The 27,237-nt window shown below is 43.4% G+C and overlaps 1 protein-coding gene across 1 annotated transcript; it reads right to left on the minus strand.

Annotated features, from left to right (window-relative positions):
• Window positions 1-186: 186 nt before the first annotated feature.
• Window positions 187-26,566, minus strand: Ids (iduronate 2-sulfatase). The gene is made up of 10 exons (XM_084599942.1): window positions 26,479-26,566; window positions 21,407-21,547; window positions 19,618-19,757; window positions 17,757-17,937; window positions 15,867-15,955; window positions 14,594-14,822; window positions 10,896-11,056; window positions 6,337-6,463; window positions 4,899-5,161; window positions 187-863 (listed from the first exon to the last, which is right to left on the minus strand). The coding sequence occupies exons 2-10, from the start codon at window positions 21,489-21,491 to the stop codon at window positions 546-548; spliced, it is 1,593 nt and encodes a 530-aa protein (XP_084456068.1). The 5' UTR covers window positions 21,492-21,547; window positions 26,479-26,566; the 3' UTR covers window positions 187-545.
• Window positions 26,567-27,237: the final 671 nt, after the last annotated feature.

The following is a 27,237-nucleotide window of genomic DNA, read 5'->3' on the forward strand; positions in this document are numbered from 1 at the left end:
GCTTACTTAATGCTGGGCTGGAGGAAATTCTCAGATACACAGCATGGATCTTGAAGCATTGATTAAACCTAGCAATACAAGTGAAAGATGTGTTAGGCATGGTTATGCATGGTGTGACAGTTCGAATCAGGGGGATGTACGCTTATGTTTTGCCTTGAGAGTTGACACAATAACCACTAAATGCGCTTTATTTTCAATCCAGAATTTATTTCTTTTTTCTTTTTCATTAAGTTAGCTTTTGGGCAAAGGAAATCGCAGTATAAATTTAGGTGGACACCACTGAATGGTTCACACGTACACCTTATCAGGTCAAGGTCACACCACCCTTTTTGCAGGTCGAGCGGGTGGACAGGTTTAGCTTGGCTGAAACGTGGCGTAGTGAAGCTCTTGCTTCATTAGTGTTTCTTCGTGTAATAATATCAATTGACAGACGTATTGTTTATAGAATGACACGCTTGAACGCCGAATGGAGAGAAAACCACAGTCACGTTTAAGTCTTTTTTGTTTTGATATGGATAGACTTTGCAATTTCTCCTAGAGTTCACCTAGCCCCCGACAAGTTCCTGAAGTCTTGAGGAAAGAGTTGATACGATGTCTTTGTACTCCGGCGAGTCTGCAACGTTGTTGTCTTCGCGAGGGTCTGAGCTTAGGTTGTAGAGCTCGCGTGCGTAGACGTTTGTCCAGTTTCGGTGGAAGTCAGTAGTGTCGAAGCCGATCCACTCGGTGTAGCGGTACGAGCGCGAAAGCATGGAGTAACCCATGATCCGAATCTCTTCGAGTCTCGGTTGGTCGCTGTTCTCTTGCGGAGTGGCCGAAGGTCGAGGGTACTGATGTAGTATTTCCTTTCGTTGCACGGGGTCAACCTGCGTAAGAGCACCACAGAAGCCAAATTTTTGAAATTATCTACTGCTTTAATTGGTCTTGGCAGCGCAAATATCGTACTCAGCGACAATGCCATAAATAAGTGGCATTTCTACTAACGATGTATCTAGAGTGTATCTAGGTTTATTTATTTGTTTACGTAATGCTGAAAACCTCATGCGGCCCAAGCAGAAAGGACTGATTGGGAAAAGGTACATTTTCATAATGCAATAAAATTGGTACACAAAAAAAAAAAAAGTTTACCACGTGATACAAACGAACGAAACAAAGAAAATAAAATATATTGCACATTTTTTTTCTTCATATTTCATAGCTCAGTGTGCTTTCGAATCTCTCACTAATAGCAGCTTCCTCAGACAATGCATTCCACTCGTTCATTTTACGTTTCAAGAAAGAGTGGTTCAACGAATTTGTTTTCACGAAATATGGTGTAAGATATGGCTATTATTGCAACAGGTTCTTTTTTGTCGTCGATGGCGTAACAGTTCAATTTCATCTTTAATAAGCCAATTTCAAGTAATCTGGGACCGATTTCTTCCGTGCGTTTCTATAATCTTTAAAGTTCATATTGAAATTTGGTTCTTGAATTAGTTTAGCGAAATTTTTCGAAAGGCGTCGAATGAATGTTACAAGAGTGTTACATCGAGGTGCCATTCGTAAGATGTTAACTGTATGTCGGGTTGGCTCGAGTGAGGTATATGAGAAATATTATGAAGAATGCGAGCTTGCTGAAAACGTTTTGTTTTTAAATTATCAGACGACTCAGTAGAGCGCCAGTTAGAAGGCGCACGTCTAAAAAGGCGGTACACACCCCAGGCACTACTTCAATAAACAAAAATTACATCAAGAAATAGCAGCACCTGCCAGTAATCACCGAGATGGAGGTGGCTCTCAGTGGTAGGTGTTTAAAATACTCCTCGCGAATAAGGAAGTCGAAAGAAAATATTTTGGTATGGCAGTCAGACAACATTAATGGAAGTGTTTTGGGGTATCACAAAAAAGCAGACGTCGGTGTCACTGGAAGTCAGAGATAAATTCTAAATTGCAGAGAGGGTCATGATGACAGAGCACGTGACCTAGTTGTGCGGAATTTTCAAGGAGCACAGAATACCCATGTAAATGTGATGTCACGCACGGAACAAAAATGACGAATTCGGGACACGTAATTCGATTTAAATTTACCGCATGCCTGATAAAAGCTTCTTTATCAAGTAAATGCTAGGCTTACGACTTTTTTTTTGAGAATTTTAAGTTGTTCGCACGATTCCAGCCCACAGCCCTTGGTCTGCCAGCCAGGCATGATGCCTGCCGACAAGGGCACGCAAAGGCACGCATTTACTCCATGGGAACAAGGGGGGGGGGGGGGGGGTTTATGTGTATGTATTTTGGTATTTCACGTCAAATGGTGTCTTACTTCTGCTCGTGTAATTATAAAGGATCAAATTCCTCTACCACGTGATAACAATAAGCGTTCTTCTAATTTTATCGAAATTTTATCGAAAACCGAACCCACTCGCCTACTCGTCATAGTGCTGACTGAGATTACTTTTTCATCTTGTGCAACTTTTTTGCTTCCTCGTTTTGCGTGCTGAGAGTTCACTTATATCTTTCTGACTCCAGATGTTTTATTACTTCGCCATCTTTACTTTATCTTCGTATTATCTACCAAATGCATGGGTTGAACTTATGTTATTAAACGGTGAAGGGACGTATATGGCCACGGATGCTTTTGACGATGTGATGAAGAGACTTTAATGGCCATAAATGTCGATGATGCTGTGGTTGCACAGCTGTTGATCAATTCCTTCTTGTCATGCTAATTGGGAGCCTTCCTGGCTCGCTAGTTTCAGGCATAAAATGCTTACTTATTACTAAGTTTGTACAGGAACTGCCCTGTATAATTGAGGGTTCGAGTTGAACACTCTGCTTGAACCATTTCGTTCGAACTGCAAACACTTATGTGGCGGCTGCACAGCTTTCCTTTTGAACCGTATGACTGCGCTGCGGTGGATGATTATGACATCGTACCACTCTCAGTTTGCGAAGGCACTGCATTGACACTAAATCTTTTGCCCGCTTTTAATGGCTTTTCCTTCCTCGTCACCCTACTAAAATCCCAGCGACTTGCAGCTTTTGGAGAGGCCCACAAGATTATCTACCACGCTGTAGATTTTTCGGTTTCGTGGAGTACCTATCTCCTGTTAAAGTAATCGCCTAAAAAAAATGCCGCCCGCAAACAGAGGGTGTTGCAAGCTTGCCTTAGCTCCGTTTGTCTACACAATGAACTTATAAATTCCTCTTTTTTTTTTCTTTAACACGAAAGGCAGCCTTTCGCATCTATGAATGCGTTGTCGCATGGCGAAGTTTTTACTACTCTCACATGAACCTTGTAGCATGACATTTTGCACAAGGCAGTATGCTCTTCCCGCTATAGGCATATTGTTTTTTGTATTCAAAAGGCATAGACACATTCGGGCACATATAGCCGTATATCTTACGCATCCTCATAAAAATATAGTACATAATTCATGATTTATTTTGATAGGAGTATCTTCTTCAGCAGTTAGAGGTATTTGCAGCATGACAACGTATCGAAGTTTAGGATAAATAATGCAAGAATGTGCTAGCAGACAAAGAAAAAACGCGAAGGAACAAGAGCTGTGTCCTCAATTTTATATTTTTAGTCCTCGATCTTCGTGCGCTTTTTTCAAACTGCAATGAACAAGGACTATTGAACCCACATTTCCGCCATTATAGTGACTCATGCCCGCGTGGGGATGAAAATCAAATGAAAGTTACAAATATACGTCAAGTTTATCAAAGTCTGAAGCTACAGGTCAGTTCCAATTTTGGTTTTACGTAGCCTAGAGGACTACACAGTCGTTCATAGCTACAGCAGTCGTTTTGCAGTGTTTTTTTTTATGAGTTTACGAATGAATTGTTTTAATAGCAGCGCTTTATTTTGTAATTACTTCTGGGGACGCATATTTCAGACCGAAAACTATTTCAAGGAATACACTCATGAACCAATCTGGGCAAAGCACAATAGCTGCTCACGCGCCCTTTGCCGCTGCGTGTTATTGAGGCACAAAACAAAGGTCGCGTGGGGAGCAGATTGCTAATGGTTTGTTGGTTTGTTTGCCGGCTAAGCGATGGTGGTCTGTGGTATTCTGGCAGAATCACGTGGATAGCAAATCTGTGCACGTCATTCGGGCTTGTTCATTACGACTCAGACCGGATGTGACGCTAGGCGTGCATTTCCTTCTCCGGGGCAGACCAAAAAACTGTTTGAGTAGCCGCTGCCAGTGGCTGAAATTCGCGCATAAAAAAAAAATTGCGCACTTTTTGCCACTGAGCGGTATGACAAACAACGCCCGCAGTAGATCTCTTCACATTTTACTAGTTCCGTGAGAGTAGTGAGAACATTTTTCTAACTTTCACCCAATAAAATGTCTTACAACTTTTCTTGCCGCTGTTTTTTCTACCGGCTCCCACGACCTAATATAAAGACCCCATCAGCCTATAATGCTGACGCCGTTGACCGGCACATGTTGACGTTCGCTCAACAGACAACTTTACGCTGGTACAAGCCAGCCGTCAAGCTAATTGCGAACTTTTTTTCTTATGCTCCACAGCAGATCTATGCGCGTGGACAATCCAATGAAATTATTGATACGGGGTAGGCCATGCAGCTCTTAAACAGCTTACTCTTGAACGACTCCATTTTGTCCATGACAGACTATAAGTCTGTCAATGAGTTTTCTCCCTTGCTGTGTACGTATCGCTCTGCATTCTTTCTGTTGAACTAGCTCATTCTGTACACACCGTTATTTCTAACGATGTCCCCACACGGTAAAAAATATATTTTCAGGACATTTGTACATAAATGGGAAACTAAAAACAACGAAAAGCATATGTGATACCATTCATCAGGCACGAAATTAGTTTGTACAAAGTGCCTAATCATGTGCATCTAGTAGACGAGCAGAGTAAACGTGAACAGTCACGGTACATACCAGACTCACGCCATCTGTGCAGGTCGTCTCGTTTTCTGGGACACCTCCATTTGACCGGCAGCTTGGAGGTACAGGAAGCGACGCCATTGAAGCCAGCGTAGGGAACAGGTCCAACAGTGCCACAGGGTTGTCCACCCGTTGAGGCATTGGTTCTGAATGTGAGTGCCGCTGTGACAGTGGCGGTGACACTATCAAAGGCACGTTCGTGGCTACTTGGAAGTTGCTGAACTTGCTGTATTCCTGGTGTTCGCCGAGCGCCCAACCTGTGAAGAGAGCGTTGAACATTGACATCATTATAACAGAGTAGCTGTTAATGCTCCGCCTGTCATGATATTTGACGTTGATGGTGCTGAGGCCACAGCCGATCACAGGACCACTCCTGCACGTTCATCGCGTAACTTTTGCACTCATCTACTAATAAGTGCTCGCCCGTAATCACCTAAATACGCGTAGCTCTCCAGTGTGACTAGGTGACCATCTTAAGTAAGCACGCAGCCCGGCCTCGCGCATTATTCTCGTGTTTGTAAGAGGGGTGACATGAGCTCCTTCGCTGAGCTCGCGTTTGTATGAACGCCGTATACGAAGCGGCTCTCGGACGTTGGGTGCGCTTCTGTGTAAGAGTCCTAAGCACTTATCAGGAAATGCCGGGTAGCAGTCTCGAACTTACGGACATCTGGACAGCATCATAAAATGCACAGGACAGTTACGATACTCGGCGATTGTAATCTTGTAATCATACGTGCCCCACCCATACAGTAGCTTGGTGACGACTCCCCGCTAGATCAAGCTGTGTAAGCTGCTGAAACGGAAAAGAAGCACCGACATGGCAAAGTCAAGCTGTGAAAGTCGCTTTAATACTCAACTGCCATAAACTTACGTAAACGCCGGTTCATTAAATTCTAAGTAGTCGCAAAACAGGTGCTCTAATAATTACAGAGTCTCGTGATCGTGACTTGATATTTAAATGCGAGAGCAGTACTTTCCGAGGTATAACTGGCTCCAAATTTTATGCTTTGTTTACCTCCCAAGGTCGGACACAAAGAAAAAAAAAAGTTCATCTGAACGGAACAAACTCGGGAATTTTGTAATTTAACGATGGTGGTTCAGGTATGTAAACGCTATCACATTTGAACTTTTTTCTTGTTTTTTACAAACACTTTCTTGGAGATAACGATAGCACATACAGTGGTTACCAGTGTGCTTTTCTAAAGCTCATAAATCAACATGTGCAAAACGTACACTGCGAATCACATTCTATCTTTCGCATTAAGGAATTGCACAATAAACGGTAGTTAATTAGGCAAATAAAAAAAAGGTGCAAAGAAAAGAAGTTCTTTTTATCTTTCTCGCCTTTGCATTCATGTTCAATGCGAGAGAAGAACACGAAATGCACTTAAAACTAAATTCGCCTGAACTTGTAGGGAACGTGCTTGTATACCGTGATCGCCAACGAAGACGACCAGCGTGTCCTTGCGAAGACCACTTTCCTGGAGGGCAGTGAGAACTTTCCCAACTTGCTTGTCCATGTACGTAACCGCGGCGTAGTAGTACCTGCGAATTTTTTTCTGCAATTGAGCAATTGCAGAAGGAAATTGAGCAAAAGTGGGAAAAACGAATGTAAATTTTGCTCTTCTGAACTATATTAATACCGTTTCTTGGGCTAGTTGGTTCATATTTGTACTGTGAAAACTGCGCCGAAATAAACACACCACAAGAAAGAAGACGAAACAAAGGCGCTACTCACAACTGTGAGTAGAGTCTTTTTTCCGTCTTCTTTCTTGTGGTGTGTTTATTTCGGCGCAGTTTTCACAGTGCACTTCTGAACTATGTTTCGTTCAACCCGGCTATGTATTGCGATGCCCTACGTAACGCATACAGTGTTATCGGAGGCTGTTTCTGTCCAAGCAAGAATTTTTCAGTCCTCCCTGTGTCGAAAAAAGAAATGAAGGCAGAAATGTGCGTGAAGCTTTGTAGGAAAGTGTTGAAGTCAGTAGCTGCCAGATGCAAGCTAGATTCGGAGCTTATACAGAACTTTACTAAGATGCGAAGCTATAACACAGACCCACAACTCATTTACGGCATCAAAAAATAAAATGTGGCTACGGCTTCTGCTTAAAGTCAGACTAGCTCACTTGTCAAGCAGTCATTGCTGAAAACTATTCATGTCAGGGCTTGATGATTTGCGAAAGTCAAATCGTTGACTATCGGGCACGCTCAAAAAGGAAAAAAAAAAGAAGTCAGGTGAGTTAAAAATTAGAGGGACATTCCAGCTCCGCCGTTAATGGAATGAAGCGATGCCGCTTCGCACACACTGGCGATGTTTTGAAGCGAAAGCTTCACTACGCCATGCAGCAGCCAAGGTCAACCTGGCAGGCTGCTTGACCTTCAACGAGCCAGAGGTCACAGTTTGGCTGTATAGTTTAACCACTGCACCACTTATGGTGCAAAGCACCACCACTTGACCTTTGATCTCTAAAGGCAGATATAGCATCACGAGTTCTCTACAGTTGAAGGGGTCCTCGACTTCATAGTCTCGGTAATTTAATTGCTGCAAAGCAATGTCTGCCCATGTGTAAACCAAAACTTAACCAAGGCAAAGGAAAAAGTCAAACAACGCTTTCGCTTCAGTTAACTAGGTTTAGCAGTGTTAAACCCTAGCCATTACATTATAAATTTTATTGTTTTTTTAATAATATTTTGTACAGTGATATTTAGCATCAGCAAACATTGCCTTTTTATTCTCAGCAGTCTAACATCTCTGAACGCATTTTTTTTGCTTTTTTGATTTAGTTCAAATAAATTTCGTTTGAATAATAAATCACTAAATTTTCTCAATCAGTATTATCAAGCATAGTCTTTTCATTCTGTACATTTCATACCCCTAAACTCTCTTTCGTAATTTTTACTTTTCATGTTTAACTCATCAAATAATCAATTATTTACAATGATTTCATTAACTCTTCATCGCCTATCACACACACCAGTCAATCGTCAATCACTAGAACGACAGATTACCATGACACATCTTTTTTCCGCTGTCCCCGATTATCTCCGACAGGCGGGGCCGACTACGACTACTACGCCAACGGCTTTTCGACCGAACGACCTGTATATAATCTATCGCCTAAAGTGATCACAGCAGACGGTCATTGGTACCTTGTAATGATTTTCTGTGCCGCACAGGCTGGGTAGTTCGATGCGATGTCGCATATGTTGAAGTTAAGTGGAAAACGGGCCACATGGAACGTGGACTCGGCGTACTTGTATACTATGCTCGAGAATGCACATTGCGACATTCTAAGATGTTGGGTCCGCGAGTGCCTGTGATCCCCGGGTAAGAGTTGAAACATTTATCAGTGCTCACATGTTTCTTCTCGGTGTATGTGTCGAGGTTTTCACTTCTCCCTTTAGTGACACGATTAAAGCCACCTTGGAAAGTGTCCTCCTGCTGACGGCACAACGACGTCAGCAGCCGGATGTTTTGCATGCCAGAGCAGCCCTACCAGAAGGTCCTTTGTATTGCCCCGTACAAAGCCTGCTCACGAGAGGTTTGTACGCTGATGACGATACGTGCACATATTCGCATCACAGGACACTCGCACGAATATTGTAATCCATCTTCAGGTAGCTTGGCTCAGCACAACAAACGGCTCGTGTCCTGCTGGATCATCTCAAGCGCAGCCTTGTTATATTTGCAGTGGCGACCCCTATAACACCTGAATGTTGCGAATATCTCATTCAGTGGACACGCAAAGCAATAACGAGGAGGGCGATTAAAAAAACAAGAGCGGAAGTGGGAAGATAAAGGGGGGGGGGGGGGGCATTTTGATCCCTGAGGAGCTTTTAGTGACCGCTTTCGCGCAGAGATTTTTGTTAGTGCTTGTGGACTGTGGCTTAAGGGCGAACAACTATTTAGGATTTTGAGGTCGGTAAAAAAAAAAGAGAGCTATAATAAGTACGTGAACTGCAGTTTGGTGCTATTATTTCACTGAGCTCTTTTCGATAGTAATCTATAACTTCAAAATTGACGCTTTCCTATTAAAGCCAATAATATAAAAATAATTATACCGCGAAGGAATTAGCTAATTACTATTTACTTATGAAGAAACTATGCAGAGCGAAAAGAACGAAGAACAAGGCTCTCAACAGCACTCATTATATCACACCGGTCTAGGACGCATAGATCTATTAAAATCTTGGCTGTAGTATTTCTCTAGTAGGCCTTGCCCGATGTCTGATTATGACTGACACCTATATCTACCATGGGTCTGCTACGCTACGTCTAAACTGTAGCTTTAAAGGTAATCTTAGAACGCACCACCAGTAGCCATATTGCTAGTTGTTTGTTGCTTTCCTTCAGTGAGCTAAATGACTTACCAGTGTTACACAGAACGCAGCGTGTCCGTTCCTACATTGTTGTATTTTATCTCTTCACCGCAGGATCTAACTCTAAAAAGCTGATGCGCCATAAAAATTATAGTTGAATGTCAGGAACGTCGATAAAACAATGGACGGCAATATTTTGAGACTGTCTTAGGGCTATCTATCAAACGCTGAGAGAAGCGCAAATTCACAGCTTACGTGCAAGGTAACACGAAACACTGCGCCTGCGGTTGTGCGGCAGTCGCGACTTTGTATAATCACTGCGAATGCGGTATTTACTGTCACATTTTGATGTCTACTTATTCTCTTACTTTCCGGGGACTGCTGCTCAATTTGCGATCCCTTTTTTGCGAGCAGTTCGTTCGATGCCTACCCGACTGTGCTAGAATTATACAGCGAGCGGTGCTATAAACAGCTCATCTGTATGCCTGCCTTTTGTGCGGCAACTCGGGAATGCCTGGAGAAACTAGCCCTAATATGGCTTCGTCAAGCTGCCATTCCAAACTCTCTGAGGATGTAATTCGTGAGCACCAAAGTTCTAACGTGCGTCGCCGTGAAGATACGATATTCGTTGTTTTTTTTGTTTTTTTTTGCGATAATTTTGGGAGTCTTAACTAAATGCTATCCTTTATGTAACACTTGAAAACTGCAGCAAGTACACTGCTATAACGAGCTGTAGGCTCATGGAGATCACCCTACAGTTATAAAGACGGTGACTTTTACGTGTCATGTTGCTCGCATCCATGTTATTTTAGTGCGACTAAACATATCAATGCCGCTAACGGGCAAACACAGCAAAACCAACGTTGTAGCTTCGAGTTGCACTTGTCTTTCTTCTGTATTATTGAGAAACAGCACTGGTACATAGTTTCGCTTGGTCGGAGTTTGATAAATTAATTTTATTATAAAATTGTTTATTGCTTCAGGGCGTAAATAAATATATAAAAAAGGAAATGGATGGTTATTAAGTGAAAGAAGAAAGGTTGGCTCATCTAATAAAATCCCATAGAGGACGGAGATGTGGTCTCTGCGACCAAGCAATATAAGATGACGGGTTTGATCAAGCAAATGTTGCGAGCATATTTTCATGTTTCCTTAACAACGTCACTACATGCTAATACGTACTACGAGAGAAAGCAGTTAGGCAAGCCGTTTGAAACATTTACTTTAGCGTTCAAACAGGTCCTGTTTGCTTGCGCCGCAGTTATACATATTTGACGCTGCAAAGCATTTTTGATGCCAGGTGAAAAACGATGCCGGCTGACCGCTCCACAGTTAAAAAACCTTGCCTCATGTTGGGCATGCCCAACATAGCCCTCAAAAACCGTGCTGCTGCTTTTCATCTGCTTGCTACCACATCCGCAGTAATTGCGACGACCTTGTGAAGGACGACATATATGGTTTAAGCACTCACAGTGCTACCAAAGCTGCCTTTTAGAGTAGGCTCTTCTCAGCGTTTTGGCGGTTTGTAAATAGATGACGCCAAGATGTCTAGGCTTCAGAATAAGTGAAAAGCAGTTCTATTTCTAGAGTACCACAATATGTAGTACACAGCATTAGGTACTATTCGCCGGCATTTCAACATGCTGCCTGCAGACGCGGTTCGTCGCCCACCTGAAAGTCTACTGGAAGCGGGCCGTAAGGAAAACTGACGTTCAAGAGACTGGCGTCGTGCCGCCTTCTGACGTCGGTCCAAGGATTCCACGCCACAGGAGGCAGGTTGACAGGAAGCTCATGATCGGGAGGGAGCTTGATGTCCTCAATGGGATAGAGGTCTGCGAAGAGTTAAAGCAGGTTTAGCCCTAGCCAGTGACCCACATTTGTGTTCAAAACGTCAGTGCAAGCTTCACGACCCTGCCACCACGACCTACAATTGGGCATTTTCGTGCTTGAAGCTTCGGTATTCGCTAATTTCTCACTACAAGTAAAACCAAAAATATGTAAGAAAGCGCGTATTTTGAGCAATTTTGTTTCGCTGTTTTTTATTCTTATCCCCGTCTTTAAAAGCCGTAGTGTCAACTCATTGGGTTGTCGGAAGCGCACTAACGTCATGGCATTAGAATGAACATTTGGGCAAGTTTTGAAGTTTTCATACTGCATCTATAGCACAAAAGCCAAGGATAAGGAAGGCGAGAATCTTTGGCCACTTGCACTCCTACACGGAATGCGCCATTCCGCTTCTTGTTTTCTAAAAAAAAAAAAATGAGCACCAGCGCCTTCCATGCTTCACTACTTTGTGGTCAGTGCTTTTGGTCGCGGCAATATACTTCGTCTAGTGGTTCAGCATTCATCCGACATGTACCTGACAGCCAGATCAAAACGAGACATACTATGGCAAGGACAACGCCTCCAATGTGTCGGTGTGCTGCCAAGGCAAGCTTAGTGCGTGCTTTATACATCGACAAGCGTATACGTGTACAGACCAGGACTGCGACAGCAAAGGTAAGGCCTTCTGTGTGGACTACTGAAACCAAATGAAGTGCGCTTATCGCCACAATATACAAAATAAAACATTCAAATCTTTAAAGGAAGAAGCAAATAGCGCTCTCCTAGTCGGATTCCTCATCCTTGTCTTTCGCCCAGCAGAGTCGCTATAACTTCTTGGATTTAGCAGTGTCCACTACAATACCACATGGCTTCCAATCTATGAATTCTCATAGAATTAAGGCCAAACACCGAAGCCTTGCAAATATAAAAATTGTCCAAACAGTGTGCACTGCTGCTGAACGTGTTTGTTTTTAACCTTGCAAATGGGAATCCAGTAGTCACAATTTCAGGAAATTTTAATAAGTCACTGACTTTAGCAACCCTTTCAGAATGTGTGCACGGACAATAGTTGCTTTGGTTATCAACGCTTTCAGCTGTGGATTCCTTAGAGGAAATGTGAGGAATTTTTGCGATTGAGAAACTATCCTATATTTGAACCTTTATTTTGCAACTGGCTGTGATTCTTCAAGCGCCACCAATTCGAAGTAGCTTCGCGCAAGGATCGCTGCACTCTGAAATCAATAACCACCACTCCTGCGGCAGATTTTGTATAGCACTCGACGCCGTACAAAGGTGAGGCCTGGCTTCAAATGACTCGACGGGTTTGTCTGAGCGATTTTGGAAACGAAAAAAAAAAGTGTTTAAAGGATTGTCTGTACAACGTGGAAAAGGTAAACTCTTTGAAAGCTTCAGAGTTGAGCCGTTTCAAGAATGTCACAAAGAGCAACTAGCAATTCCACTTTATTAGAAAGTTAAAGGCAATTTTGTCTCTTTATCTAAAACATATTCCAGGAAGCTGTTATCTTACGCCTAGTGCCTGGCTCCCTTAAACACGCACAATTGCGGCTCACAGTGCATTCGCAACAAATTAGTACATTTGTGTAACAAATAATTGGTCATGATTTCGCGCTCTCAAAACGCCACACTCATTTCTAGCACACGGCGCCTTGCAAAAAGCAAGGCGTAAAGCAGGGCCGTCCACTACGGTGTTTCTCATATACTGAGTTGCTTTAAGACGTTATACCCTACATACCAAACCAATCAACCATCAATATAAAATGAATGTGCGTTTCACTATTTTAAGCCCATATCAACTTCATTATCAGCTTCCACTAACCATACTATCTCCTTGCAACATCGCACTTTCCGGTCGCTTCCCGACACATCCACAACTGAGCGTTCTTTTGGCTTTAGCCCAGCCGCTTCATTCGTCCTGGAGCTACTAGGAATCGCCCTTTGTTCATCCCCAGTAACATGTGGGACGCCTTCCAACCTGAGGGGCTCATTTTCCGGCGCCATATCGATAATGGTATTGTGACTGGCCATAGGGTTTTCTTGGCAGGAAATACTGGAGTGGGTTGCCATTACCTTCTCCAGTGAATCACATTTTGTCAGAACCCTCTGCCGTGACCTGTCTATCTTGGGTGGCCCTACACAGCAGAGCTCACGACTTCATCGAGTTTCGCAAGCCCCTCCGCCACGACAAGGCAGTGATCCATGAAGGGGAAGATTACCTCGGAAGGAGACTGCAGCCATGAAATTAGGAGACGCCTGCTTCTGGGAAAGAGAGCAATGGTTAGCCTTGACCGCCTAGTAAAGAGCAGAGACATTAGTCTGCCAACCAAGATCCGTATAACCCGTGCTATGGTCTTTCCAGTTGTGATGTATGGATGCGAGAGTTGGACTGTGAAAAAGGCTGACCGCCGAAGAATTGACGCGTTTGAATTGTGGTGCTGGCGAAGACTCTTAAGAGTTCCTTGGACTGCCAGAAGATCAAATCAGTCGATATTGTCGACCATAAACCCTGACTGCTCATTGGAGGGTCAAATTCTAAAGTTAAAGCTCAGCTACTTTGGTCATCTGATGAGAAGAGAGGAGTCGCTGGAGAAAGATTTGATGTTGGGAAAGGTTGAGGGTCGCCGGAGAAGGGGTAGGCAGCGAACGCGATGGTTAGATGGCATTCTCGAGGCATTGCAGATGAAGCTATGTGATGTTAAGAAGATAATGAGAGACCGGAAAGCGTGGCGTGACATGGTCCATAGGGTCACGAAGAGTCGGACATGACTGAACGCCTGAACTGAACTGAACCATAGTATGTTTGCAGTGTTTCTGATTGTGTTCTCACCAAGCATATCTAACAAACGCCCTCGAAGCTGTGCAGAACAGGGCCACCAGATTCATTCATTCCTCGTATTCATACGACGTTAGCATATCATCTCTAAAATTGCAATCAGGTCTATCCAATCTTTCTGCTCGCCGTCGCACTGCCAGTCTCGTCTTATTTCACAAGTTTTTTATTCGCCACTCAGACAAGAACCCTACATCTGCGCACCGCCGCCGCGCAGATCCCATCGCATCAGTCACCCTCTTCAGGTTTTGCACCCACGTGCCCGTACTACTCTTTTCTCTAATTCATTTTTTTGCCGAGTAGCAGCTGACTGGAACGGCCTTCCCCACGATATCGCTGCCATCACCTGCCTTGGAACATTCATGACTGCATTGAACACCTGTGCTTCATAAAAACCCACCCCTTATGTAACACCCCGCAAGGGGTCTTTAAGGAAAATAAAGTGATGTGATGTGATATATGTCTTGCATTATTTTGTTGCACAGTAAAGTAAGCCCCCAGAAGTTTGGTATCCGTAATTCTTCAGTGTAACTATTCCGGATATTGTTCCTGTTGCTTTGTGGCTGGTAAATGACCTGAAAACAAGGTGTGAACCTAGTCAGGGGTCATTAACGCCTTCTTTTCTTGCACCTTGTCAATATACATATATATTACGTTTCTAATAAGAATCAAAATTCAAATCCTCGTTGAATCTCACCCAAGAATTCCTTGGGTATCCTGAAAGGAATGTGGGGCTTGTAGAAACCAACCGCTAGGAAAAATGGTCTTTGAGCTTCGGCGTTGACGTTTCTTGATGACCATTCGCGCAGAAATTTTGTTGCCACTTCAGCGGTCTGCAGGTCGGGAAGCGTTTGCATAGGTTGCGTAGAGACATTGACAGCGCACAGAAGGTTGGCCTGCGGGGTACCACTTGGATCGGGGCAAACCTGGAAAGTACAACGAAAATCTTTCTTGACAAGCGCTTGTTTTGTCACTAAATGCATTGAGTGAAGTGTTAGCGCACTGGGTGTGTTATAATAAATAGTTATACAGTATTTTAGTGTTTGCACTGCCGAAGTTAAACCAGACGTCACAATAGGTGTCAAACAGTAATGAATATCCCGGCTCTGACCAAGCAAAAAAAAAGCAAAACAAAATACATTGTATGTACAATTGGAAGTTCTTTGTTTTCATTATACTTGTCTCGTTCTTACGAATGTTACACATAAGGATTATTATTTTGCTTGCAATGGGCATCTGGGCGAGAAAAATGACTCCCGCTGAGCCTATTCAGAGCCCGGATGTTTAAAAGCCGCACTGTATGGAAGCTTGAGTTAACGTCAACCACCAATATTCATAAAGAAAGGAGTTCGGTGGCAAAGCTAGGCTGTGGCTATTGGCTCGAGGGTCACGAATGCTGCAACAAAGCAGCTCACCGCAGTTGGCAAGTTGTCATGTAGTCACACCTCTCCGCTACGATACTCTTTCAAGGACACTTCTGCCGATCAGTTCTCATACCACTGCCGCTTCTGGACAGGCGCAAATAGAGTGGCCAATTTCTTCTGTTCAAGGCCACGTAGAGAGAGATTTTGCCCTCGTGATAAAGTTGGCAGCATGAAATTAAACAATACGACAGGTCTGAGCAATATTCAGCACAGACCCTCTACTCCACCACTTAATCTGAGCAGTCGTGCTATGAAGAAGTTGGTTTCAAAAATTATTTTCAAGTAGAAGGCCGTTCAGTCTAATATCACCGATTTCAAGGTAAATAAATCAAAATAACTCTTTGTCTTAGGCTGAAGACAGCTAGATGTGTAATGGTGGGAAAATTCAATCTTAAAATCTTCTATTGATGTCAAGCTTTCGTTTCTACTTACTCCTCTTACATGATAACTGAGGTGTATGTGCATGTGAGATGTGTGCGGCGCTACACAGTGTCTTCCACGCCCACCTGGTGAAATAAAACAGTTGTGTGCCAATGAGGTTCTTGCCTGTTTGTTTTCGAAGTACAGAGATTTCGGAGTAAACGGCTTAACGGACCAGCTGTAAGGATAATCCAGGTGTCGCCCGGTTGGAGGTCCTGCAGCAACATTTCAGCACGTAAAATTTGTTATGGCCCTCCGTTAAAGACACCACCGCGGCGTGATAGTCACAGCTGATATAAAGTTGACAATATTTTATCTGGCTGTGCTCAAAACTTTGCTTCCGCTTGTAAAGAAGGTGCCCATTGCATCAATGATAAACCGGAAGTAAACAGAGGCAAATTCGGGAGAAGTATAAACCTGGCTTGATGAGTTACATGTGACAGACACAATGCATTCTATGAAGCGTAATGATGGGTATACTATGTATACAGCGTATACTCGCAGGTCAACTTTAGCCGGGCTTTATTACTGATGCTTGGTATCACATTCAGTTCAGTTACCGTGTTCATAGTCAAGCTACATGGTATAGTTTTCAATTCTTCTCAAACAAAGAGATATTACTTACGATGAACTAAGCGTGAAAAACTAGTACTAAGGAAGGAGAAAGACAGAACCCGATAGCTATTTTACCACATATTAATGGGGCCAACGAGGCCGTACTAGAGAGGTAGCATATTACTTTAATAGGTAGTGTCACTGATAAGCAGCAGTCGAAATATTTGTTTTCTTTTCTTTAAAATTACGGCCATCTTTTATCATCCTGTTGGCATCTTTTGTAATACATTTGTCTTTAAATTTCACAACCTAAACAAGAAGCGAAGACGGCTGCTTATCATCTGTTTATGTTTATATTTTTAAGGTTCACATAGGGCGAGTTGAATCGATTTCACGCACCAGCGAAAAAGCTGAGCAATTGATGACCATGACAGAGGACATTATGCTTTAAAAACTGTATTTAGATAGTCAGGTTATAAGAGAACAAAGAAGCTGAATAATTTATATACACAGATTAGCAGTGCCTTGTAAAAAAAGTGAGTTTAGGAACAAAGAGAAATCCCTGACTGTTTAAAACAAAGTTCTTTTTTTTTTTTCTTTTTACACTGATACCTATCGTGCGTTGTGCGCAGCAAATGACGGCCTGAGTAATCAGCTGCCTGGTCTGCATAGTAAAACTGCTGGCATCAATCGGTCAACCATATCAACCACTAAAGGATATCTCGCGGGTATAAGAAAAAAAATTGGTTTTGCTTAGCCGTGCTATGCCAGGATATATGTAGCGAAATCATCCGTTAGACTGTCGTCTGCAAGCGGTTCTAGTTAAGCCGCAGTGCGTCGCTTATTCCGCTCCACAGTTTGACGTCGTCGCTTCGCCAGCCACCCTTATTTCTGTTCTTCATGCGTCTCCGCCGATCGCTTGGCATTCCTCACTTCTTTCTTTCTCTGTCACCGGCATTGTGCCAAGTGACGACTTCTGGATCAGAAAAGTGGATTTTCTCCTTTTCACAGCCGTTTTTCTGCCATGGCGTACGACTGTTGAGAGCATTCCCAACCATAGCTTTAATAGCGCATGCTGCGAGGCGCATCATCGCGCATGCAGGCTTGTGACGTCAGGCGCTGCAAGGCGTGACGGCTGCAGTGGGCGACCGCTGCGCGGCGGACCGTTCCGGCTCTGGGCTAACTGGTTGCCGTGGTAACGGCGCATGCGCAGTAGCTACCTTTTGGAGTCGCCGGCAAAATGTGCAAACCTAGCACAGTGTAGCTCAGTTTCTGGCTACGCTAGGCTTTCGCTACAAAAACATAGAGGTTCTTATTATACATAGTTTCCACGGTTAGACTACCGTGGGCAGTGATTAGAGACTTGGCGGCATATCATTTTTTTTTGTTATAAAATGAGGCTTGCGGTGAAATGCGACCACACTAACGGTTGAAAGTGAGACAAAAGTTTGGCAAACGCACCTGGATGGAAAACTTTGCCGATACTGACAGTGTGGTATCCATTTTCTTTGAAGTACTGCGGAATCGTTGTGAAGTTTCCCACTGTCTTGCGCCAGTAGTGAGAGTGATTGTCGTAGACGCGTAGCTTGTCTGGCCGACGGCTCGTCAGGAAGGATGTTCGGCTCGGTCCGCAGAGGGCTTGCTAGGCAAATGTAATGTGTAGTTGTCACGAACCAAAATGAACTTCAAACCGTAGCTGTGAATTACAAAGGCGAATAAGGATTACTGTGAATCGGGATATAACAATTTCCTTCGATTTTTTCGAAATGCCTGATGGTGCGAAAGCGACGATGACTCCCGAATAATATATACATGTATCTGGATCAGAATCGAGTAATATACCGTTTATCTCAAATTATTCAATGCAGATTTGTATTTACTAAAGCGCTGATTGTACAGTAGAACCAACCTTATTTGCGTGAGAGGGTGCACTAGAAAAATGTTTATTATCTGCAATAATTTAATCTGTCTCACCTTCGACGTAAAAGGCTCATGATTGAATTGCGAAGTTGAAGGCAGGCCACATCAAAGGCGAGGCCATTTTTTAAGTTTGAGTATCTGCGTCGTGTTTTTTGTTATCAAATGTTTTTTGTTATCGAAAGCTCCTAAAGTCGGATTTTCTACGCTACACTGTGGTAAAATAGCATAACGTGAATGAAGTATGGCGTAGAAGGCGTATACTTGATTCCCGCGAAAATACCTTGCGCAGGGATGTCATTTCAATGATGTACGCAAGTGCAAGATCAACTAATATGCTATAAAAGTGTGGCTCCATACTCACTATTTTAAACCGTAATAACGTTAGAGAAATGTTACAAGCAGGACTCGTTATCAATTATTCATTACAATGCTGTGCTCTAGAAGTTGACATTTAAAATTGAGATCTTTATTCTTAAAAAGTATTCCTGCTTTTATTGCCCCCTTCTGCTCAAATACTATGTAGCTCTCCGTACAATCCACCCGTAAAGGTAGTGCCGGCATGCGTTTTGTATATGTTTGAAAGAAATATTCCCCATTGAATAATTTGAAACACCCGTATACTTCAGCAGTTGGGCGATTCGGTAGGAACCAATCTAAGAAGAGGGCAAAACAAGTATGTTTTCAGTCCAGAAGCAATGCTACGTATACCGGCGATATTAAGAACTAAGAAGAAGCACCGTGATCATGCCACATTTTTTGCATTCTACAATTTGGCAGTGACTGTATCAGTGAGCCTTCTACCGGCCTCATGCTCCCTCTGAAACTGCTTTGACATGCGATATCTGAATTTTCCCTCGATATGTTTTTTTTTTCTCGTACATTAAGTACTCAGTAGAGCTCCATGGTTGCTCTTCTGAATACATTTGGTTTGGTTTATGGGGTTTAACGTCTGGAAGGGACTCACTATTGTAGACGGCGTAATAGAGAGCTCCTGAAATATCGGCCACCTGGGGTTCTTTAACGTGCACTGACGTCGTACAGTACACGGGCGCCTTGCTTTTCGCCTCCATCGAGAAGTGGCCACCACGTCAGGGAGTTGATCCCGGATAATTAGAAACAGTAGTCGAGCGCCCTAACTACTGCACCACCACGGGGGGTTGAAAACATTTATGTTTTACTCAATAAAACTGTCAAGTTTTTTTCTCCCCTCGTTGTTCCTTCCGTATTCTACTCAAATTATCACCAAAATAAATAGGTCTGTAAAGGGACTCTGTTGTTTCAGAATGCACTAAACAATTGACCTTTGCTCAATATCGTCCGCGGAAGCGTAATGAACAGCTGGCGCAATAAGGTACATCTATAGAAAATCCGACATATTCCAATGGACATTGGATCAGAATACCTGTGCGTGAGCATTTGTGAAAAGCAAGCCATCCTGCGCCAAACTGTCGATTGAAGGCGTCTGTGCCAGTTCATCTCCGTAGCAACCGAGAGTTGGCCTCAAGTCATCGGCAATCATCAGGAGGACATTGGGTTTGAGTCCTGGAATAGATTATTGCGGTGAGTGCTATGTACACTACATACGCAGTCGAGGACGTATTGTTTGTTTTGGGGGGATGGAGTGGGTGGGTACAATGCTATAAAATTAGGAAAAATTGGAACAAACGTGAGCTGAGGAAAAAATAAAGTACACGTGCTGTTGCGAGTAGAATAACTACATAATTATAGTTAATTATATGTTAAAGCTAAATTAGCAACATAGAAAACACATTGATTCCTTACCATCTTACTACTCGTAGCCGTATCTAAATTTTAAATTATGTAAGCGAAAGCTGTGACTCTTATAACTGTTTACTGCGAAAGTAATACTACTCTAGGTTTCGAGCTTTTAGCGTGGCGCGGACACACTCACGTGACGCTGTGACGTCACACCCCGCGTGACACTAGGGTGAGAGCTGGGATACCAACTCAAGCGGTCGGCGTAGCGTGGTCGCAGCCGCCGCGCAGCAGGTGACGTCACAACCCACGTGACACAAAAGCGAGAGGCGGGCTGGTAGGAGCTGCCAACTTGGGTCTTTCATTCCAAATGGGACGGTTATGTCAGAATCAGCCTGCTAGGACCCTGGCATTCACGTTACCCCTATAGGCCACTAAAGCACGTTCATATGGCTTGGTTAAAGCGGGGCTTTATATGTGGGCTGAGGAAGAAGAAAAAGAGAAGAAGAAGAACACTCGGTCACCTGCAGCTAATGCTTTCGCTCAATATTTGGTTCAGCAGTGTTGAACTCTTCTAATTTTTTTCTTTTTTGTTCGAATTTGTCAATCAAGAAATACAACTTGGTGGACTTTTGAGAAGCTCTGAAATTGAGATTGAATAATTCATAGGCGGGTTGACAGGCGGACACCGGGTAACATTTTCCTTGCGTGGTTTAAGTAAAGGCCTGTAAACGAAAGCTACAGCCTTCGAACAGGTAATATACGTTTGCGAAACCCAAACCGTGTAGGGTAAACGCTATTGTTTTGAGCGGTATTTGTGATTTGTTAAGGTGTGAAATGCCTCAAAGCGCGACAGCTTCTTAGAAAAGGTTTAAATATCCACGGCATAATTAATCCATGTCAACTGCCACGAGGAAGCCCCTATACGCCATTGTTTTTTCGGGCGACTTACTGAGTTAACGCTCTTTGTGCTCGGAATAGAGTGAGGCGCACGCTTCTCTGGCCAAGCTGCACCACTACCGCAAACGCCAATCGCAGTACTATTTTGTTCATAAAAAAGTGTCTCATTGCTTCGCACTCACATTATGTCAATGAGAGAACCAGACACATACGCTTTTCTGATCAGAGTAGTAACACATTTTACATTGCTTAATAGTGCTGCTGCATTCGTAGCTCCTTGCACACACGAACAACTGTACCGGAAAAAGAGGCTAGAATAGCGAGGGGAATGCAGGATCGCCGCGTGACTAATATTGTGTGCCTGGTTACTCTTGTTAAGCAAAACGTCGTTCTCAGCGTTTGAGCAGTCCATGCATAAACATGCCGTTAAGCAGAATAAAGCCGGGAAGTCCTTTTCTCCATTGAAGAAAATTCAAGAAATCCCGGTTGCGACTGTTCCTCTGCGTAAAAAAAAAAAAATGCAACAATTCTGATCGTGTGCTACAAAGCAGCTCGAGTCGCACTAAACCGCTTACGTTTAGAGCTGAATGATGTGGCCCGAACAGGAAAGTCCGCCATTGAGAGGACCGAACAGAAAATCACCAAGTGTGTTGAGTGCATAGCAGCAGCCCTTTTCAAGGCGCCTTTGGCGTCTTCAAGAGAGTGCAATGGCTAGCCTGCAAGAACAAACAAATAAAAGTTAGTCTTTCCTTCTCAGGGAAAGATGCAAGATGCACATTGAAAAAATGAACAAACGACACCATGTGCAATACTTTCACGAAGCATGACCGTTCTTGTTGGGCATGCGACAAGTTCGCAACATTGCGTCATTGTGGCTGCTATAGATAGCAGATACCATGATTTTATCGGTGTTATTTTGTGTTTTGCACAACCTGCTGCTTATTATGTCAGTTCTAAGAAAATATCCTTCAATGTTAGAAGAAACAATGCATTGTGATGGCCTTTCGTCCTTATAGTGCGAAGTCGGCATTACTGTTGCATATTTAGTGTTTTTTTTGCGTTATTCGTACAAAGAACGCAACATTTTTATCGCATGAGGTGTCCTAAATAAACTATAGAAGGATAATGAAATCATTGCTTTCGTTTTAATTTCCATTTGAAGTTTAATGAACGCCAAAATAAAGTAGTACTTTGAAAGAAAAAGGTGCTGCCAAGATCTTTTAGGTATTTTTTTTTTCATGTATAGCTCACATCTTTTCGTAAACTAAACCACTACAAATTATGATGAGTATACTTTTCATCGCAGAAGGAAGGTTGGTGTGCGTGGTCGGTTAGACTTATAGGGGCACAGATGAACTGTCACTAATTTAAACGGGAATGCAGTATTCATCGAGTCTGTATACCTATCTAAATTGCGCAGAATATGGATTATTCAGCCTTTCTGCGTAAAGGTCAATCATGCATGTGCATGAATTTCTGCTTTATTTGTAGAAACAACTCCCTCCTTGCTCTCTGGGTTCAAGTGGTTGTCACAGTCTCAGTTCAGTCGTTCAGTCGTGTCCGACTCTTCGTGACCCTATGGACCATGTCACGCCACGCTTTCCGGTCTCTCACTATCTTCCTAACATCACATAACTTCATCTGCAGTGCCTCGAGGATGCCATCTAACCATCGCGTTCGCTGCCTACCCCTCCTCCGGCGACCCTCAACTTTTCCCAACATCAAATCTTTCTCCAGCGACTCCTCTCTTCTCATCAGATGACCAAAGTAGCTGAGGTTTAACTTTAGAGTTTGACCCTCTAATGAGCAGTCAGGGTTTATGGTCGACAATATCGACTGATTTGATCTTCTGGCAGTCCAAGGAACTCTCAAGAGTCTTCGCCAGCACCACAATTCAAACGCGTCAATTCTTCGGTGGTCAGCTTTTTTCACAGTCCAACTCTCGCATCCATACATCACAACTGGAAAGACCATCACTGCCTTGTCGTGGCGGAGGGGCTTGCGAAACTCGATGAAGTCGTGAGCTATGCTGTGTAGGGCCACCCAAGATAGACAGGTCACGGCAGAGAGTTCTGACAAAATGTGATTCACTGGAGAAGGTAATGGCAACCTACTCCAGTATTTCCTGCCAAGAAAACCCTATGTCCAGTTGTCACAAGCTCACACAAATCAGGGAGCGGTTTCACGTTAACGGTGAAGATTTTACAAACACAAACAGACGCCTCCTTTTACTTCAGGCGGGGACATCCGTCCGCGCGTGCTTATCTCTAAACGCTCTCTTTGAGAACTAGTCATCGCTGATTGCCTCTAAGTGGCCTTCTAGCCCTTTCTTTAAACGCGTCAAAATTTGCACACCCCTGCTGTGCACACCACACTCAAGAACGAGATCTGTACATTTCGTCCAGCCAAAGTCGACCGTGACGTGCTATGAGGTGAAGAAGCGCTAAGAGATTACGCAACTTGCGGCGCGGAGCTCATTTTCAAGTTATAACCTCTGTTTCGTGGTTGAAAAACCTGCTGGGTCCAAATTTCTGAACTCAAAAGTTGTGATATTCTAATTTATTTGTTGAGCCTGTGAAGTGGCTATAAAGCAAGCGTCGTTTGCATTTTAAACTCAAATTTTGATTTTCCCTGGACCTGCATCAGAACAATATCAAAGGACGATTATGTTCCAAAGCACATTTTCGGAAACTTCAGTACATTTTTTATTTCTACCTACTCAGTTTTGTAACCTGTAATATTTGTCATACGTAGTAGACAAGCAGGGAAGATAAATAAATAATTCTAAATTTTCCCAGTGCAAACTCGTAATTGAAATGAAATTATAAAATGTTTAATATTGTTTAAACTCTTCATATTTTCCACATAAACTAAATTTTACAATTACGCAGAAATTCGTATTCTGTGCACAGATGATTAAATTAGGTAGTGTTAAATTATTTATGGTTTCTTATCTATTAATGGGCGCTGCTTTCTTTTATGCCTTTTTGCGGTGTTTAGTTGCGCTCACATCACGAACAAATGCTTTACGGCAAAATAGTTGTCTGACAATAGGCACATTGCAGTGTTTATAATTTTTTTCAACGACATGAAGTTGTTCGAACGCAGCGTTCGGTACATGCTGCGTGAAATGGCCCATAGATGACAATCCTCGCTCGGCTGCAAATTGCGTCGCCGCTTAGCCACCAAAAAGGTTCAAAAATGGGATTGCGCAACACAAACACATTACCTGTTGACAATGCGATACCGATAAATTAAGAAGTTTGCTTGGACAGCTTCTAATCCCTCGTCACATACGCCTAGCCTATACAGCCGCCAATAAGCCATGTTCAGTGACACACATACATCGTGGCCCTCTACTCTTGTCAGAATCTACAGCTATGGTAGACGCAGTCGCTGTTGCGTTTAGCTCCACTTCTGGCATGCAGAGCTGTCCGTACATGTCTGCACACAACCGAGCATAGCCCCACCGTGGTGGAGCAGCGGTCAGGGCGCTGAACTGTTGTGCCCAAGGATGCGGGATCGAATCCCGGCCGTGGCTGCTGCTTTTCAATGGAGGCGAAAAGCAAGGCGCCCATGTGCTGTGCGATGTCGGTGCAAGTTAAAAAATCCCAGATGGTCTAAATTACCGAAGCCCTCCATTACGGCGTCTCGCACAGCCTAAGTCGCTTTGGGACGCTAAAGCCCACAACCCAAACCCGAGTGCCGGTGCAAACTGACGCCGAGCCCGCCACCACGCTTGGCCCCATAGAACAGTGCACCTGCCATTTCGGCCACGTGATGTGGTCTCATGTCGTCACCCACCATTGCTGGTCATGCAGTACATTTTACGATAAACACGGCCGCTGACTAACGGGTGGTTCATTTTCTTCCACCATGAGGTTTATAAACCCCACAAACCAAAAGCATATTCTTTAGGCTGCGTGCTTACCGTTTACCTTATTGAATCGCGTGACTCGTTGAATGATCTGGTACTGATGTTGGCGTCAGTGCTTGCAAGGCAGAACAGCAACCTGCGCATCTTCCTGCTGCGTTCGTTAACGCACGCGTATCTTACACCGGAGATTCGTATCTGATCTCAGAGCACCGCAATGCTTCCACCGATGATACAACGAACACAAGCTTTCCTCTCACCCGGCGCTCGGCTTCTCTTGGGTGACATGATCGAAAAATCTGCCTTTCGCCGCAATCTTGGGTTGCAGAGGAGAAAAGCCAGGTTTGGCATTACCACTCAATGCAGATTTCGGCCCCTCGCTTATATATTTTTACTCTAAAAGAGAGTGCATAATGCGGTAGAGGTGCTTGACTTGGGGTAAAGGCTGTCAACCAAGGACTTCACTACAGAAGAGCTGAGCACAAGTCAGGGGAAATGTACTCATAAAAAAGCCGATGGCTAAACGCTATCAAACCTAGCATCTTTCGAATGCGCGGTGGATGCTCTGCCACCCTTGACCTTTATCTGCGTTTTCCAATGGCGCGCCTGTAAGAAAACTTAGGTTTAAATCACGTGGACGTAAACGTGATTTCCAACTGGTAGTTTTTAAATATTTGCTCTCCTAGTTTAGTGTTAATTATTTGTTTGTGTTTGCTGCATTTCTTTAGTGTAAGGTAGGTAAGAGCCCACCTGTCCTTGCCAGCAAGTGAAGATGCAGGATGACTGCAACTGTTACAATTACTGATAGAGATTACGTCCAGTTGTTTTCGGAAGTAGTAGACATTTTCTCCATTTTTAGGCACACCTAAAGCACTAATCACTGCGCTTATTTAGTCGTTTATTTACACATACTGCAGCACGTTCTGCTTTGGGCTAAATTAGGAGTGGGAACAAAAAGTATAAACAATATAAAGCGCCAGCCATCTAGAAAGCAACACTAAAGAAGAAAAGGATAAGCATGCTCAGCACAAACGACCAAAACCGAACATGCACACAGACAGTTGTATGTTACGCTTATTAGTTTGAATGCGGTCGAGAAATTTCTTCACTGGTAAATACCGGGGGTGTCAAAACTGCTTTCCAATCCCCTATTATTTGAGGGGAAAATACTGTATTTAATTAAATTAGTCCGTATGTAGAAAGGCGTAATATTTAGTGAGTAGTGACTTTTGAATGACGTGGTTGGGCGTACATTAGGTATGTATTATGCGTCAAGTGTTAGTGAGAATTAATAATGCCAACTTTAAAGAATCAATGCGGCGGATTTCTAAGAGTGGAGGTAAATTTACTGATCCAAGTGCGGAATAGGGAGAAATATTACGCTCGTATTGCCGAAAGACGAAACGAAATGCTTACCTCTGCATAGCCTTAACGTTTCTAATTTTGGTTATCGAGTTCGGGCTCTAGACCACGGACTCATATGTCCTGAGACAACGTACGGCGTAAAAACGCAAGTTTTTTTCAAGGCATTGCCGCGGGTCGAATAACTGTGTTCAGATAATTACATGTTCTTCGTGAAAGTTATTCCGAAGCACTTGAATTTAGACACTATGTATTGCAATTACCCACTTAAGTAGTAATTGAAGACTGAAGGAGATTTTTTATTAGTGGAAGTGAGGACAACACTTTTCATATCTGCTCAGTGAAAGAACTATGATGAACCATGATGAACTATGTAGAAGTGCAGAACGTGAAATTAAAGGCTGCACTTACTTGGGATTTATATTGTTCGCCTCGTGCACAACGTGTTTCCTCGACACTCCAACTGAGAGGAGCGTGAACGGAGCTTCTTCCAATGTCGTGTCCGCAGGCTCAACTGACGAGTACTCCAAGTCCTAGATAAGCCCTGATAAAGAGATTATCGGCACGAGCAGGAAGCCCCTTTTGTTTTCAAGACCGCCTGTAACAGCAGCAGGAGATAACAAAAGCTGTCCATAGCGAGCCTATATATATTCCACGGAGCCTCACTAATGCTGAGATCATTTTATGTTATAATACTAAAAAAAAATACAAACACACGCGTAAGGAGTTTTCAGAACCAGCAGCAGTACATTGTTTTGCTTTTGGGTGATTCGACTTTATGGAATGACACAACCTTTCTTTCTCAAATGTTCAGATTGTAGTTAGCCTTATGATTCGTCTACCAGCCCTTACTCAGCATGGTGTGATACATCAGGTTCAGTTCAGGCGTTCAGTCGTGTCCGACTCTTCGTGACCCTATGGACCATGTCACGCCACGCTTTCCGGTCTCTCACTATCTTCTTAACATCACATAGCTTCATCTGCAATGCCTCGAGAATGCCATCTAACCATCGCGTTCGCTGCCTACCCCTTCTCCGGCGACCCTCAACCTTTCCCAACATCAAATCTTTCTCCAGCGACTCCTCTCTTCTCATCAGATGACCAAAGTAGCTGAGCTTTAACTTTAGAATTTGACCCTCCAATGAGCAGTCAGGGTTTATGGTCGACAAT

This window comes from Amblyomma maculatum, chromosome 4 (genome assembly GCF_055883805.1).
Source record: "Amblyomma maculatum isolate TAMU_Amacu chromosome 4, ASM5588380v1, whole genome shotgun sequence".
NCBI lineage: Eukaryota > Metazoa > Arthropoda > Arachnida > Ixodida > Ixodidae > Amblyomma > Amblyomma maculatum.

What these genes read in the sequence shown, in the direction of transcription:
- Ids (XM_084599942.1), bottom strand. Translation starts at nt 21,491, where the DNA reads ATGCACTCAACACACTTGGTGATTTTCTGTTCGGTCCTCTCAATGGCG. An exon ending in CGGCAAAGTTTTCCATCCAG is followed by an intron (nt 15,956 to 17,756) that starts GTGCGTTTGCCA and finishes ATGTTGCTGCAG; the next exon opens with GACCTCCAACCGGGCGACAC. An exon ending in CGCTTCCAGTAGACTTTCAG is followed by an intron (nt 6,464 to 10,895) that starts GTGGGCGACGAA and finishes GCTCAATTGCAG; the next exon opens with AAAAAAATTCGCAGGTACTA.